This window comes from Moschus berezovskii, chromosome 11, assembly GCF_049115385.1.
Source record: "Moschus berezovskii isolate FMDL1 chromosome 11, NW_MosBer_1.0, whole genome shotgun sequence".
Lineage (NCBI taxonomy): Eukaryota > Metazoa > Chordata > Mammalia > Artiodactyla > Moschidae > Moschus > Moschus berezovskii.
The window spans coordinates 89,023,519-89,041,181 of NC_142470.1; the positions used below are offsets into that span (position 1 = coordinate 89,023,519).

Genomic DNA, 17,663 nt, shown 5'->3' on the forward strand with positions numbered 1-17,663 from the left:
GTTTAGTCCATTTCTTTTTAAAATAATTAATAATATTTGTACTTAATCCTGCCATCTTTTGTGCTGCCTATTCTGTGTTTTTCTATTTTTGCCTAAATTGGGATTGATTATTTTTTATCATTCACCCCTCTCCATTATTTGAAGCTTATGCACTCTTTCGTTACTTTTTAAATTACAGATTACTACACACATTCTTATCAAAACTTTATATACAAGGATCTTTAGAAAATTTTGTTTAAAAAACTCCCACCCAATGTATATATCATTCTTGTTATATATTTTATTTCTGTGTACATTAATCTTCTACCAGCTTCTGTATTGTACACTCAGTAGTCAGAATTATCTGTTTTACATTAACTGTCTTGTCTTTTTCCATTCTCCCCTGCATATCTGACTGCCCATCTAGGTTCATTTTTCTTTTACTCTAAGAATACAATATATCTGTTTAATGAAGATCTATTGGTGCCTAACTCTCTTAGTTTCTGATTTTCTTGAATTGTCTTTGTCATTTTTTTTTGCCTGAGTAGACTGTTATCTCTGATTTCGAATTTCACTTTGCAAAAAATTTTTAGTGCTTTTTTTTCCTTTTATTTATTTTTAATTGAAGGATATTTACAAAAATTGTATTGGTTTCTGTCATACTTCTTTTTAGTGCTTTAAATATATTTCCTTTTTTTGTTGTTTTCTCTTAAAATCAACTGTCATTTCTGTTCTTGGTTATTCAGTAGTGGACAGTTTTTCCTGTGACTGATATTTCTCTATGTCTTGATTGTCGTAAAAGATTTAGTTGTTTTTTTTTTTAATTTAACTTTATGAAATTCTTAGACCTTCTTGGCTTAATATGTTTCCTTGAGTTCTATAATGTTCTCAGCCATTCTCTTTAGATACTGCTTTTACACCCTCTCCCTCCCTCTTTTCTTCTTCTTCTAGAACTGTCGTTATATTGTTAGATCCTCTTTCTATATTCTCTGTTTCTGATCCCCTTTCTTCTATGTTTTCCATCTTTTGTTTTTCTGTATTTCAGTCTAGATTTTTTAATGACTCATCTTCCAGTTAGCTAATTCTCTCTTCAGTTATATGTAATCTGTAGTTAAACTCATCTAATGAGATCTTATATCTTTGCTTCTAGGGTTACTTTTTAAAAATTATTTACAGATTTCTTCCAGAATTTTCATTCTTTTATCTTCTTGAAGGTAGTCAAGAAGTACTTTAAACTTTGAATCAGAGACTCAGTAGTATTTCTGTTACTAATTATGTGTTGTTTCTGTTTGTTTTTATTTATGCTGTTGTATCTCATACGGGTATGGTTATTTTGTACTATGTCCAAATAGCTATATTTGAAAAATTGTCTCTAGAAATAATTTCAGGCCTAAGTTTATATCTTTCCACAAAGAGTATATTTTCATTTTCTTCTCTCAGATGTCTGCAACCACTAGAAATCTGGACCACCTGCTTCATTTTTAGTTTTTGAGATGATCTAAAAGAGAAGGCAATGGCAAGCCACTCCAGTACTCTTGCCTAGAAAATCCCATGGATGGAGGAGCCTGGTAGGCTGCAGTCCGTGGGGTCGCTAAGGGTCGGACACGACTGAGCGACTTCACTTTCACTTTTGACTTTCACACATTGGAGAAGGAAATGGCAACCCACTCCAGTGTTCTTGCCTGGAGAATCCCAGGGACGGGGGAGCCTGGTGGGCTTCCGTCTATGGGGTCACACAGAGTCGGACACGACTGAAGTGACTTAGCAGCAGTAGCAGCAAAGCTGATCTACAATCTTTTAAGGGCTTTTGTTCTTTTAGTTCACTCTTACGTGTAGGATACAGCCTTCTGAAATCAAAACCTAAAGCCAGATAGTCTGCTAAGCCCTACTTTCTTGGCGGGCCCTGGGCATCAATCTATATCTCTCTGCATTGCAAAGTCATCAGAAACACAGCTCAACCTCTCAGCCATCTCTTCTGCAATCAGTAAACACTCGCTGGGGAAAATAGTTCCAGATATAAGGTTCACTTCCCTAGGCCTCTGTCTTCACCGGATCCTAGGTTTTTCCCCACCATTTTGTTAGTTCTAGATTTTTTATTCTTAGCTTTGCTATTCTGCTTGTCCTCAGTACACAGTTGGTCCTAATGATCTAGTCCATCATGACCAGAAGCAGAAATTCCCATTAGATGCTTTTGTTCCTGCAAAGAGTTTGTTTAATACATAAAGGAATTTAGTCCTCTCTCTGGAGAAAGCTCATCCTTTTTTCATAACTCTTAATTGTTAGAAAACTTAGTGTTTGTCTCAGTTTCTAAAAGTAGTCCCTAGTTTTATTAAGCATATTAGCAATCTATTGCTGCATAACAACTTGTACCACATTTAACAGCTTAAAGGAACAAACATTTATATCTCACAGCTTCTGTGGGTCAGCAGTCTGGGGACAGCTTAATTATGTGACTCTGGCTGTTTGTATAGTTGTAATCAAGATATTGACAAGGGCTGCAGTCTTACCTAGACTTGACTTGGGGAAAATCTGCTTCCAGGCTTACTCATGTAGTTGTTTGAAGGTCTTGGTTTCTTGCTGACTGTTGTCTGGGGACCAGTTCCTTACCACATGGACCTCTCTGTGGGCTCCTCAACAGAGCAGCTGGCTTTTCCCAACGTGAGTGCACCTGAAAAGATAGAGAGCAGAAACACTCAAGGTGGAAGCTTTTATAACCTAATTTTGGAAGTAATTTGTTCCAGCTTCTTCTATATGCTGTTGGTCACAGAGCATCCCTATAACGTGGAAGTGTGAAAGTGTTAGTTGTTCAGTTGTAGCCAACTCTTTGTGACCACATGGACTGTAGCCTGCCAGGCTTCTCTGTCCATGGGATGCTCTGGGCAAGTATACTGGAGTGGGTAGCTATTTCCTTCTCCAGGGGATGGACCTGCGTCTCCCACAATCTAGGGAGGTTTTTTACCATCGGAGCCACCAGGGAAGGGGACTACCCAAAGGTAAAAATAGGTGGGGCCAATTGAGAACTTAGTGGCTGCCTAGCACATCAAGATAATCAAAGGAATTTAAGTACTCTTACACATGAAAACCTTTTAGCTCTTTAATAAGAATAACAGAGGTCAGCTCAGTTGGCCCTTGTCATCTTAACCTTCCTGCCAGCCCTGCCTGTCCCCAAAATAATCAGCCCCACTCTTAGAGTAGATCCTTGCATAATGTGTTTTGTCTTCACTTATTGCTTCCCAGGTGGTGCTAGTGGTAAAGAACCCGCAGGAGACAAAAGAGACGTGGGTTTGATCCCTGGGTCCGGAAGATCCCCTGGAGGAGGGCATGGCAACCCACTCAAGTATTCTTGCCTGGAGAACCCCATGGACAGAGAACGTAATGGGCTATGGTTCATAGGGTCGCAAATAATCAGACACGACTGTAGCAACTTAGCACACATGCATTGCCCCAATTGTGACATGTCCAGTCCAAATTTCTCTGCAGATTTTTAAATTTCTGGGTTCTAAATTATAGATTAATAGTATAGCCTCTGAAACCAGACTGCTTGATTTTGAATCCTGACTCCTCCGTTTACTAGATGGCAAGTCACTTAACTTCTCTTTCCCTAAAATGCCTAGTCTATAAAGTGGGGATAGTGTTAATTCCTACATCATAGAGTTGTGAGGATTAAGTGAGTTAATGCTTTTTAAGTCTTTTGAATAATGTAGAAAATAATGAATGCTGCTTAGAATATCAGTTGTTGTATCATATCATTGATAACGTTTGTAACTGTGAGTATGGTAACTTTTCTCCAGTATACTACAAATACTTGCTTAACTCTACCATGATTGTTAGCCTTGGAGTGTGAAGTTCATCCATGGTGCTTTTGTAAAGTCAAACACTATCCTCTTTAGCTTTTCTATTAGTTGGAATGAAAAAACAGTGCATTATTTTTTCAGTTGTTGAAATTGAGATTCTGTGGAGAAAGTGAAAGTCACTCAGTTGTGTCTGATTCTTTGTGACCCCATGGACCATAGCCTACCAGGCTCCTCTGTCCATGGGGATTTTCCAGGCAAGAATACTGGAGTAGGTTGCTGTTCCCTTCTCCAGGGAATCTTCCCAACCCAGGGATCGAACCCAGATCTCCCATGTTGCAGGTAGATTCTTTACCATCTGAGCTACCAGGGAAGCCTTCTGTGGAGAAAAGGAACATAATAAATTTATTATTATGTTTGTAATATCTGATTGTCTCTTCCAGTTTTAACATTTTGTTGCCAGTGTATAAACTCCATTACCAATTTGAAGAAAATTTAGCTCTTGTCTGAAACCACTGGAAATTTTTGAAAGTATCATCATATTCTGTAATGTTAACATGTTTAAAGATAATTTAGTTTTTCAACTCTTACCCAAAATTGCTTTCTATTCTGTAATTCAGGTTGAAATCACTTGTCTTTTTAAAAAGCATCCTAGTGAAATTTTGTATTTTGTTACTAAATTATTTGATCCTCCTTCTGTACTGAATTATGCTATGTGTTTTCTTATTATACATTCATATTTCTTCAAAGAAAACCATTGTTGACGTATTGCTAATTTTGCCTATTGATTTGGTTATCTGTTTAAAAATTTTTTTGAAAGTTGCAAAATAATGATAGTTTAATGATGAAACAGTAAGAATTAATGCTGAAATACAGTTTTTTTCCCCCCATTCTGAGCTGAGTATATTGGTATCTTTTGTTTCTTTAATAGATAGCAAACAATAAAGATGCATTGAGGAAGACATGGAACCCCAAGTTTACATTAAGAAGTCACTTTGATGGCATTAGAGCCCTTGCTTTCCACCCCACTGAGCCTGTTTTGATAACAGCATCAGAGGATCACACGTTAAAAATGTGGAATTTGCAGAAAACAGCCCCAGCCAAAAAGTGAGAATATTCTACTTTAACTGTATTTGAATAATTTAATTAATATTTTTCCAGCAGAGAAAGGCTTACTTTATTATTTGCTGTTAAATTCCCCACATATCTCTTCTAATTTTTTTCCTTTACCATGTCATGTAATTTAGGGTGTTTTTGCCTTCATACTCATAAGCTACTTTAGGTTGAAAAACTAACCCTAAGGGAGAAATGGTTTGTGAATGCTGATTATAATCTTTATTTGGTGTTTTAGATAACTTACGTTTCGGGAACCCTTTGTACTGGAGGTTTCTGTTGTTGTTGTAAGTAGGCATAGTCATATTTAAAATCGTCAAACCACAACCCGTCCCCATTGTTTACTAGGTTTGGACTTACAGAGCAGAAGGGAGAGAAGTGATAGGGGATGCTGGAGTGGGTGGGGGCAAGAGACCTCTCTTTGGTCTTTTCTTTTGATCTTGACCAAAATATCTAGACTGAAGGGCACTGTTGCTGCTCTCACTTATCTGGCCCCTTGGTTCCTCTATAAGCGTGGACAGACATGAGTTGGTATAAACCCCTTTTATCAGTCACCAAGCTAGTCCTGATCCCACTTGGTGCTTTCTCTTTCTTCCTTGGATTACATGGTCCAGAACCCAGCATCTACCAGCAAGGGCCCTTCTACAGTGATAGATACCTCTTTTTATTAAAGAGTAGAAATGAACATCAAATGGAGGAGAGGATGGAAGTTTTACTACTGACAGAGAATATCTCCTGCCCAATTTGAAAGCAATCAGTGACATTCCCGCTGTCACACGTAGACTTTCATCAGACAGCTCAACTGGATCTTGCTAAAACCAAGTGAATCTTAATGTAGATCAGGTGTCTTTAGCAGAGAAAAGGTATTTCCTGGTTATAAACTGTGCCTTTTGTTCTTCAAGTTCTTTAGTTCACAGTGGGCATCATATTAGATGAGAGAATATCTCATCATATATTCTTTTTTTTTTTTAATTTTTATTGGAGGCTAATTATTTTACAATATTATATTGGTTGATTTTGCCATACGTTGACATGAATCCGCCCCGGGTGTACATGAGTTCCCCCTCCCGAACCCCCCTCCCACCTCCCTGTCATCATATATTCTTGACTATAACTTTGAAATATATTGAAATTTCTTGCTGATGGTAGTTTAGTAATAACACCTTCACAAACAAGTAACAGTAGCCTTTGTTTACCTTTGAACTTAAAACTTTGGAAATGAGGAGAGCTATCATATTCCTATTTAAAAAATCTATAATACAATCCAATTTTAAATCCAGTTTCTGTTCTCAGTTATGGCCAGTATTAGCTGTGTAGAGTACTCATAAACTCAGTGTTCTGAGTAATGAATTATCTATTTTGACAGTTAATCTATAACTGTCCAAATCTAATGTGGACAGTTTCTGCAGGTATGAAGGACAGACACCTTAATCTTTATGGAAATGCAAGGAAATTAAAGTACCTTTGATTAAAATTCTGTTCTGTATGGTTCTGTCCTAGGCTGTTTTACCTTGCAGAATCTCATTTAATATTGTAAATATTTGCTGTTATCCCTATTTTTCTATTTTCTATTAAACATAGAGGAATGTAAAGTTTCAAAAGATTAAATTATTTGCCTAAAGTTAGCCAATTAGATACAGAACTGGAAATTAAATCCAGAAATTTATCTCTTCAAAACCCATGTGTTTTCTCCCCGAGTGAGGCTCTCTCTCCCTTTAATCAAATAGATTAGGACAGTGCTAAAAGTTCTGTAACAGGGTATTGTTACTAAAGAAGAATTTTGTTTCTTGAAGTCACAAACATATGTGATTGGCGTTAAGTAAGCTTTATTGTGTCCTGGGGCTGAGACTGGTATATTACCATAGTGTTGATATTTCTAGGGGCGTTTTTATGACATACATTCAGTCATCCTGTTTACTGCTGACTGTGAGAATGATAAAAAATCCTCCTTTCTCTCTGATTTAGGAGCACGTCTCTTGATGTGGAGCCTATCTATACATTCAGAGCTCATAAGTAAGTGTGTGCTTTTTCTTTGTGTTAAATCAACATCATTGCAAATCTGCCTGATTAGTATATTTTATTTTCTTTCATGTATGTTTTTGTTGTATGTGGTTTCTTTTGTATTTGGTAGCATTTTTTTTTGTAAATATAAAAGAAAGTGGCAGATAATGTAATGTTAGCGACAAGTATATCACTACCAAATAGGGATCCTTGCTGAAATTAGGTATTATTTGCATGATGTTTAGATGATGTATATATCTCTCTCTTAAAATGAAGTTGAAGCAGTTAAGTTTAACTATTAGAAATCCTGATCTTTTTTTCCTTAAAGATAACCTAGGTAAAAATACCTGAGACATTTAAAAAATTATGGTCACATTTCATGCTTTTCCTGTTTCCATTTAAGTTTAAGAAATGTACCTGTTCAGAGGTTGCATACATTTTATATATAAAAAGGGTCAGATAGCAGATGCTTTTTAGGCTACATATTTAATGTTGTATATTCTTACTTTTAGTTTTGTATTACAACATTTTAAAAAGGTAAAAACTGTTTAAGTGCTTTAGGATTGTACAAAAACAGTTCACCGGTTTGATTTGATCCATAAGCCATAGATCACTAACCACTGGTTTAGCAGAGGAAGAAAAATGAATAGTGCTTTGATAATTTTTTTTTTATTTGCTGTAAAAAATAGAAAAAGAGAAAGCCATTTGAAAACCTAAGCATTCTTATTTCTAACTCATTCTAATATCAAATAGATTTTTTGAGGATGGAAATTGGTTTTTTCTCCCAGAGGTCCAGTGCTTTGTGTGGTGATGAGCAGCAATGGTGAGCAGTGCTACAGTGGTGGTACTGATGGACTGATCCAGAGCTGGAACACCACCAACCCCAACATCGATCCCTATGACTCCTATGGTATGTGACTCCCCATAAATATGAAGGAATAAAATATTTTCTTTTTATGCATTTTATATTGCATATAGATGGATAAAATGAGATGTTCTTGAGAATAAATTTATTTTGTTAAAAAGGGGGTCTGTATTTGGGAATCAATTTGATATATATATAATGCTAAAAAAAAAGAGGGAAAATAATGTATTTTTCCTGAGAAAAGAGTTCCCATCCCCAAGTCTTACTGATTGAAAATGCTGACTTGATTGACAGTTGTTTTCTTCATTTGTAGGCATGTGTACAGTACTTAATGCATTATTATTAATCTATAGTTGTATTTTGTCATTATTCTTGACAGATAATTTTGAAGGAAAATGAATGTTGGCATCATCTTCTTGATCAGTTATTACAGAGTGTAGAGGCTAATGATTTTCAAAATGTATAACACCAAAATATTTAAAAGACTTTTGAAAATTAAGAAGTACTCTTTAGATTTGGAAACAGCACCATGAATCAAAAAACTGTATAATCTATCACTAGATACTATCATAAATTCTCTTTCAACTATTTTGATTTTCTCTTTAAATTCTCCACAAATTCTAGAATGGCATGAAGTGTCATATTTGTCATAAAACCATAGTTTATTTTTATTATCATTTTAGATTAATTTTACCACTAAACCTAAGTAAAGATAAGAAATTCAGTAACCGAAATATTCTCCCAACGTTTATTTAGTAATCATTTAACATATATTTTGTGAAAGATAGCACCCTCTCTCCTGCTGCAGTTCTTTTCTGGATTTATATGTTTCATACTTTTTGTCACTTCCTTTATCCCTCTTTCAGAGATCAGTTGACCTCATTCTGCCCCATGCCAACCCTTTCCCTTTCACTGTTGACCTCATTCTCTTGTTTCCTTTGAGACTGCACTCTCTTTTTTGCTGCCTCTCTCTCTCGTGCTCATCTGAAGCCTTACCCTTTTTGCTCTCTTTCTGTCACCTGAGCGTGTAGTAAGTTCAGGTTTCTCCCATCCTGGGCAAGAAGGCTTTTGTACTCCATTTCCCTCTCTAGTTCTTTTTTTTTTTTTTAATTTTAATTGGAGGCTAATTACTTTATACTATTGTAGTGGTTTTGTCATACATTGACATGAATCTACCCCGGGTGTACACGTGTTTCCCATCCTGAACCCTCCTTCTACCTCCCTTCCCGTCCCATCCCTCAGGGTCATCCCAGTGCACCAGCCTTGAGTACCCTGTCTCATGCATTGAACCTGGACTGGCAATCTGTTTCACGTATGATAATAAACATGTTTCAATGCCATTCTCCCAAATCATCCCACCCTTGCCCTCTCCCACAGAGTCCAAAAGACTGTTCTATACATCTGTGTCTCTTTTGCTGTCTCGTCACCATCTTTCTAGCCTCTCTTCCTTCATGTGTCTCTTTGGTCTAGAAAACACAATTATTAGTTACTGATTCCATGTTCTTTCACTGTACATCATCCCTCTTCATTCTGTCTTGTGGCTGTGCCACTTAAATCCAAAAAAGTATCAGTAACTATCTAACTGGCTGATCCAAGGGATATTTTACAGTTCTTATTTTACTTGATATACTGGCTATCTGAAACTGTGGACCGCTCTATCCTTTTTGAAATCTTTTCAAAAAGATTTTTTTTTTGACACAACTCTATGACAGTTTCTATTCCCTATCCATCATAAACTCCTTTTATTTTTGTCACCTAAAAATATTGACATTTATCGAGGCTAGACCCTAAGTCATTTTTTGCATTGTACACATATTCTTTGGTAGACTGAATCCACTTTGTGATTTTATATGCTGTTGAGTCATCAGTCTCTTTTTAAAGCCTGAGACTACCTACACAGCATTTCATAATGGCTGCCTCATTGTCCATTAATCCCTATAAGCCCTGTTTCTTCTTTCACATATTCTTAATTTTTTTTGGCCACAGCATGTAGCTTGGAGGAATCTTACTTAGTTCCATAACCAGGGATCAAACCCGTGGCCCTGGCAGTGAGAGCACCAAGCCCTAACCACTAGACTATTAGGGAAGTCTGTTTTCAAATATTCTTTGTATATTCTTTGTTAGGTGGTGGCACTACCAAACTTATCCAAACCAGAAACCCAAGAGTTATCCTTTATTCCTTGTACTATTTTACTGTCTATCACTTATTAATTACTATACCTTTTTGTTAATACCCCCTAAATATTTCTTGAATTTACTTCTTTTCTGCCCCTTTTATCACTGTCCTCGCTTTGATTTTCATCTTCAATCTCCCAGTCTTCTGAAACAGTCCACTTGCCTTCATCTTGTTTCTTTCCAATCTCTTCTACACTGTAATCAGAGTTACCATATTAAATACTTGTTTCACACTGCTGCTTCTGGGAAACCTTTCAGTGTCTCTCTGTTGCTTTTAGGGTAATTTCCTGTGTATGTCATAGGCATCCCACCATAAACTGGCCACTCTTATCCACTTCTTGCCTCAAATTTCACAGTCCACTAATACTGAATTTCTTATAAATGTCCTGACATAGTATTCTATTTTTCCTTCTGTAAGTTTGTAGGAGCTGCCTCCTTTGCCAGGAATGCCTTCCCTCTGCCCTTTGACAGGCCAACATGTATCCACTCCAGGTGTCATTCTTTCCAAGAAGCATCCAGTCACTCTCTTTAGTAACTGGTACCTGCCACTGTTATTGTACTTAAACCACATTACTTTTTGAAGACAGGGCTGGTATTGTGTCTAATCATCTGCATGACCGCTGCATTTGGCATAGTGCCAAATACACAGTGTATCTTCAATAAATATTTTATGGTGTAACTAAAGAGGATATAGAACAAATAACACCAGTGACATTTTAAACTTAACATCCCTGGACTATCTTGAAAGTACAACTTCTAGAGTCATTGTGAGGGTTAATAAGTAAAATTTCCAATTTGGCTTTTATCATGAAATGCTCTTTCCTAGCTCCTCCCTCTGTCCCCCGCCACATGCATATCATTTGTATGTCCTGTTTGAGAATTTGGGGATTTCTGTAGGTCTCAGTTCATGTCTATTAAGAATGTCAGAGGCCTGTTGCTCCCAAGAGGTATGATGGTAGTCATACCATCATAGCACAAGTGACCTGAAGGGTGTGCCAGGTGCTGAAGGACATCAGAGGAGGGAAAGGGTCTCTGTTCACTTCTTCAGGGAATGTGAGTTGTTGTTTCTCTGAAAGTAGATTAAATCCTAATGGTTTGCGTTAAAATGCTTTTAAAAAAAAAATCAAAACAAATGGGAAGAAAAAAAGGGAGGAAGAAAGAAATGGCTGATTTTTTAAAGAGAAAAATATGTAGTTTAAATTTTTAATTTAGACACTTTAAACCCTATATTTGCATTGTTTCCAGGCCTGTTCTTGCTATATTTCAAAAGAATAATAGAAACTAGAAAGTATATTTTATACTTTGTTTGTATCTTCTACTTTCCATTGGACTCTCTCAGTACCTTTATGATTTGTGTTTTTCCCCTGCATTCTTGCTGTTCTCGTAGATCCTTCTGTCTTAAGAGGCCCTCTCTTGGGCCACACGGATGCGGTCTGGGGCTTGGCCTACAGTGCAGCACACCAGCGTTTGTTGTCCTGTTCAGCAGATGGCACTCTCCGGTTGTGGAATACAACTGAGGTTGCTCCAGCCCTGAGTGTGTTTAATGATAATCAAGGTACATACCTTTTTTTCCTTTTTGTTACAGAGTCTTTTGTAAAATGTCTATTCTAAAAGAAACAGATGATTCTACAGACTCTTACTGGTCTAAATTTAATTTGAAGAGTTTTTTTTTTTTAAGCAGTGAAAATATATTTGCTTGAATTTCCAACTTTGTATAATGTTAAAAAGCATACTATTTGGTGAAGTAGCAGGCATTTGTTTTGAATTTTTAAAAATTGAAATAATTTATATACAGTCAAAAACAGATATTAAGGATACATTTGCATGAGTTTGACAAACACATGAAACTTTTGCTTCTATCAAGATAGAGAACATTTCCTTCAGTGCCTGAAAGTTTCTGTGTTATTCACATTCATCTCCTCCCCTCATTCCCAACCAGAGGTACCCACTGTTGTGGTTTCTTTCGTTATAAATTAGTTTTGTCTATTCTAAAACTTCATATAAAGCAAGTCGTACAATGTATACTCTTTTTATATCTGACATTTTACTCTTACTGTAATGTTCTTGTTGCTTATCCATGTGGTAATAAATGTTAATAATTTAATTTTATTGTTTGTAATATTTCTTTAAACAACTGTGTTTATAATTTACCTTTTGATGAATATTTGGCTTGTTTCTAGATTTTTCCTATTATGAACAAAACTCCTATGAACATTTGTTGGTTTTTTTTTTAATCACAGGCAGGTAAAGACCTGTAAATAGAATTTTGGGGCTTTAGAAGTAGATTTATGTATTTAACTATTTAATTTTATGTGGCATTGCCAGACTTTCTTTGTTGTCCCATGATGTACCACTTTTTTCAATGTGTGAGAATTCCAGGCGCCCTACATCCTTAATTACAAACATTTGTTGTTGATAGTGTAATTAATTTTAGCCATTTTGATGGATGTGTGCAATAGTATTTCATTATCTTTTTAAGTTGTATTTCTTTGGTGGCTATTTTGAGCACTTTTTTTGTATGTTCATTGTCCATTATTTTATCTTCTTCTGGAAGATACACGTTTTTGAACTGTTAGTTTACTTAACTTAGATTTTGAACCAGATTTTAAAAATCAGATTATGATCACATATACATAGAATTTCATTTTTAATATTTATCAATAAGTTACAGATTTTAACCAAGTTACCCTATTCTAAATGATAAATAAAATTGTCTTCTTTATTCGTGAGCTGCCATAACTTGTCCTAGATTTTGATGAGTTGCCTGCATTTGATATTTGCATGACTACCAATAAATAGAAATTTGAAATTTTACTTCTTGAATTCCATATTTTTAGTGAATTAGAATTCCTAGTAACTCACTAAAGTTAGATGGGCTTTTAAATTAAAGAATTCCCGTGATGCCTCTCTAAACCTCAGGTTGATTTGAGATGGAAGTAGAAAAGCTTGTAGTCCATATGTTTTCCATTTATTCCTAAACAAAGGCTTGGATTCAATAAATACGGTAGCTGAGTGACTGGTAGAAGATGTGGTAAACAAGTAAGGGTGGTAAACAAACTAGGACTGAAAGAGCTAATTCTTACTCTCACATTGAGCTCCGTTTTCTTCTCACACTGCTGCTTGTTTTGCTGTATTTGAAACATATTGTAAAGTATACCCTAACTGACATTCTCTTCTGATATGTTTTGGCTTATAGAATTGGGAGTCCCTGCCTCTGTGGATCTGGTAAGCAGTGACCCAAGCCATATGGTAGCATCATTCAGCAAAGGATACACAAGCATCTTTAACATGGAAACACAACAACGCATTCTCACTTTAGAATCCAATCTAGATTCAAGTATGTATACCAATTTTAAGTAGTTATGTGTTTGGATCAATTTTTTAGTGTTATCAAAATTAGAATTACTAGAGTCAACAATGAAAAATATTTGTCATTATAAAGTGTTCTGCCTCAAGATCATATAACGCAGTTATATGTGAAGGATATAATGATTTACAGTTGATTTTAAGTCTTTAGGTTAAGTTTATTCACATTTATAACTTTACTGGTTGAAGTAGCATTTGATCTATTCTAAAGAGAAGTCAAGTTTAATTTTATACCAAATGTTTAGTTTTCAATTCTATTTGAAGAAAATAACATTTATTCTAAGTACAGGCATATCTTGGAGTTATTGCAGGTTCAGTTTCAGACCTGCAAAATAAAGCACATACATATCACAATAGAGTTAGTCACACGAAGCTTTTGTTTTTTCAGTGCATATTAAAGTTAAGTTTACACTGTACTAGAGACTGTTAAGTGTGCACATACCTTAATTTAAAAATATTTTGTTGCTGAAAAATGCTAACTATCATCTGAGCCTTCAGTGAGTCACAATCTTTTTGCCTGGGGGAGGGTCTCACCACGATGCTCATGGCTGGATGATCAGAGTGGTGATTGCTGAAGGTTGGGATTACTGTGGCAGTTTCTTAAATAAGACAACAGTGAAGTTTGCTGCGTCAATTAACTTCCTTTCGTGAACAACTTGTCTATAGCATGCCAAGGATGTTTGATAGCATTCTACTCATAGTAGAACTCCTTTCAAAATGGGAGTCAGTCTTCTCAAACCCTGCCACTGCTTGATCAACAGGATTTATATAATTATGTGACCTTTGTGGTCATTTCAGCAATCTTCACACCTTCGTCCCCAAGAGTACATTCCTTCTCAAGAAACCACTTTCTTTGCTCATGCATAAGAAGCATTTCCTCATCCATCATGGGTTTTCTTATGAGATTGCAGCAATTCAGGCACATCATCAGGCTTCACTTCTAATTCTAGTTCTCTTGCTATTTCCACCATACCCAAAACTTCCTTCATTGAAGTCTTGAACCCTTCATAGTCATCCATGAGGGCTGGAACTAACATTTTCCAAACTCCTGTTCGTGTTGACATTTTAACTGCTTCTCATGAATCACAAATATTTTTAATGGCATCTAGAATGGTAAATCCTTTCCAGAAGGTTTTCGATTGACTTTGCTCGGATCCATCAGAGAAATCGCTATCTATGGCAGCTGTAGCCTCAAGAAGTGTATTCCTTAAATAATAAGACTTGAAGGTCAAAATCACTCCCTGATCCATGGGCTGTAGGATGAAGATTTTGTTAGGAGACATGAAAAAGCATGACTCTTCTACATCTCTAGCAGAGCTCTTGGGTGACATTGTCAGTGAACAATAATATTTTGAAAGGAATCTTCTTTTCTGAGCAGTAGTTCTCAAGAGTAGGCTTAAAATATTAGTAAACCATGTTGTAAGCATATATGCTGTCATCCAGGCTTTGTTGTTCCCTTTATAAAGCAAAGGCAGAGTAGATTATTATAATTCTTAAGGATCATAGAATTTTCAGAATGTTAAATAAGCACTGGCTTCACTGTTAAGTCACCAGCTACGTTAACTCCTAACAAGAGAGTCAGCCTGTTGAGGCTTTAAAGCCAAGTATTGATTTCTCTCTAACTATGAAAGTCCTAGGTAGCAATTTCTTCCAATAGAAGGCTGTTTTGTCTACATTAATCTGTTAGTTAGTGTAGCCACCTTTATTCATTATCTCAGCTAGGTCTGGATAAATTGCTGCAGCTTCCACATCAGCACTTGCTACTTCACTTTGCACTTTTATGTGATAGAGACAGCTTCTTTCCTTAAACTTCATGAACCCACTTCTGCTAGCTTCAGACTTTTCTTCTGCAGCTTTCTCACCTCTTTCCGCCTTTGTAGAATTAAAGAGAGTTAGGACCTTGCTCTAGATTAGGCTTTGGCTTAAGGGAATGTTGTGGCTGGTTTGGTATTTTATCCAGACCACTAAAACTTTCCCCACATTGTTTTGCATTCTTATCATCTATGTTTTTACTGGAGTAGCATTTTCAGTTTTCTTTGAGAACTTTTTCCTTTGCAGAAACAACTTGGCTGACTGTTTGGAGCAAGAGACCTAGTTTTCGGCCTATCTTTTTGACATGTCTTCCTCACTAAGCTTAACCATTTCTGGCTTTTGACTTAAAGTGAGAAGTGTGTATAAGTCTTCCTTCATTTGAACACTTGGTCATTGTAGGGTTATTGATTGGCCTAATTTCAATATTTTTGTGCCTCAGAGACTTAGGAAGGCTCCCCCGAGAGGAAGAGAGATGGGGTTTTACAGCTGGTCAGTGGAGCCGACCAGTGTTTATCAAGTTCACCATCTTATATGGGTGCAGTTCATAGCACCCCACAACAATTATATTAATAATATCAAGGATTAGAAACCACAGATCACCATAACAAATAATAAAAATTAATTAATATTATTGTTAATAATAATCGATATAAAAGTTTGAAATATTGCAGGAATTACCAAAATGACGTAGACACCAAGTGAACAAATTTCTATTGAAAAAAATGGAGCCAACAGACTGCTAAGTACAGGGTTGCCACAGGCTTTGAATTTGTAAAAAAAAAAAAACACAATATTTGCAAAGCACAACAAAATATTTTATACAGTGCCTGTATAAAATCTATTTTTCATAATGTTATATTTTTATAATTCTATACAATATTATATGTTACAGGTATACAGTATAGTGATTCACAATTTTTAAGTTATTCTCCATTTATAATTATTATAAAATATTTGTTGTATTCCTCGTGTTGTACAGTATATCCTTGTAGCTTATTTTATACCTAATAGTTTGTACTTCCCTACCCCTATATTGCCCTTCCCCCTCTCATAATTTTATCTTTAAAATGAGCTTCTTTTCATAAATGACACAGTTCAGTACTGATTAGAAAAGAGATCAAGTTGTGCCTCTCAGAATCCCAAATCTGAATCTTCTTATTGGGTACAGGAAACCAGGAAATACTGACTCAGATTGTGAAGAAGATAATACAGAATCCTTTGGAGTTTTGCCTTTTATAACCATTACTTTCTGCCTTTAGGCTTCAAACAAACAGTAAGTTTAGGCTGCAGTTGATAAAGCTACATACATGTACAGTGTTGTTTTAATCTGAGAACTAGCTTTAAAAATGATTACCATGATGAGTGTGCTCGTGTGTGTGAATATGTATGACTCTGTCTCCTCCCTTTTATCTTTTTCTCTCAAAAAATTCCTTCATTCCATTTTGGCTTTCTTCATTTTCTCTTTCCAATCTGTTGTTCCTTGTTTTCTCCTGGTATCCTGTAAGAATTATTTAGGGAGGTAGGTTTGAATGGAGCTTTGAACTATTTGGATGTAAAAGAGACAAAAAAGTAAAAACTGAGATTATGGAATAGGAAAATAAATTTTTTTCTTTTTGCCAAGAAATGCATTTTAGACTTTCAGTAAATTTAAAATAGTGCTGAGATATATGACCTAGAGCTACTATAGTAAGATGAAAAACCAGTATGAAATTAAGAAGGATGTAAACATTTTAAAAATTTCCTCAGAGATTATCATCAATTCTTTGAATGTTCTCAGCATAAATGCTGATTTTAATGACTGCTACAAATTAATAAGATTTCAAGTCTAGGGTTTCCCTGGTGGCTCAGATGAAGAATCTTCCTGCAGTGCAGGAGACAAGGTTTGATCCCTGAGCTGGGAAGATCTCCTGGAGAAGGAAATGGCAACCCACTCTCTTATTCTTGCCTGGAGAATTCCATGGACACAGTAGCCTGACAGGTTATAGTCCATGACGTCAAAAAGAGTAGGACAGGACTGAGAGACCTAACACTTTCACTTTTTTTTCACTTTCAAGTCCAGTGAGTGAGATGAATAAACTGAGCTAGGAAATTCCATTTTCTCCCAAGATGTTTAACTGTAAAGTTATATGACTTTTTTTCCTGATCAGTTCAGTTCAGTCACTCAGTCATATCTGATTCTTTTCAAGCCAATGGACTGCAGCACGCCAGGCTTCCCTGTCCATCACCACTTGCTCAAACTAATGTCCATCAGGTCGGTGATGCCATCCAACCGTCTCATCCTTTGTTGTCCCCTTCTCCTCCTCCATCAATCTTTCCCAGCATCAGGGTATTTTCCAGTGAGTCAGTTCTTCCCATCAGGTGGCCAGAGTATCGGAGCTTCAGCTTCAGTATCAGTCCTTCCAGTGAAGATTCAGGACTGATTTCCTTTAGGATTGACTGTTTTGATATCCTTGCGGTTCAGGGGACTTAAAAGAGCCTTCTCCAACACCACAATTCAAAAGCATTGATTCTTTGGCACTCAGCTTTCTTTAAGGTCCAACTCTCACACCCATACATGATTA

The 17,663-nt window shown here is 36.1% G+C and overlaps 1 protein-coding gene across 3 annotated transcripts in view; it reads left to right on the top strand.

Moving 5' to 3' along the window:
* The window catches only part of STRN (striatin), a 118,662-nt gene that overhangs the window by 81,163 nt on the left and 19,836 nt on the right, over positions 1–17,663 (top strand). For all 3 annotated transcript variants that reach the window (XM_088841542.1, XM_055400859.2, XM_055400860.2), the window contains 5 exons: positions 4,702–4,877; positions 6,849–6,896; positions 7,673–7,794; positions 11,312–11,479; positions 13,121–13,261. In XM_088841542.1, the coding sequence (XP_088697668.1) occupies positions 4,702–4,877; positions 6,849–6,896; positions 7,673–7,794; positions 11,312–11,479; positions 13,121–13,261 (655 nt within the window). The remainder of the gene's footprint in view (positions 1–4,701; positions 4,878–6,848; positions 6,897–7,672; positions 7,795–11,311; positions 11,480–13,120; positions 13,262–17,663) is intronic.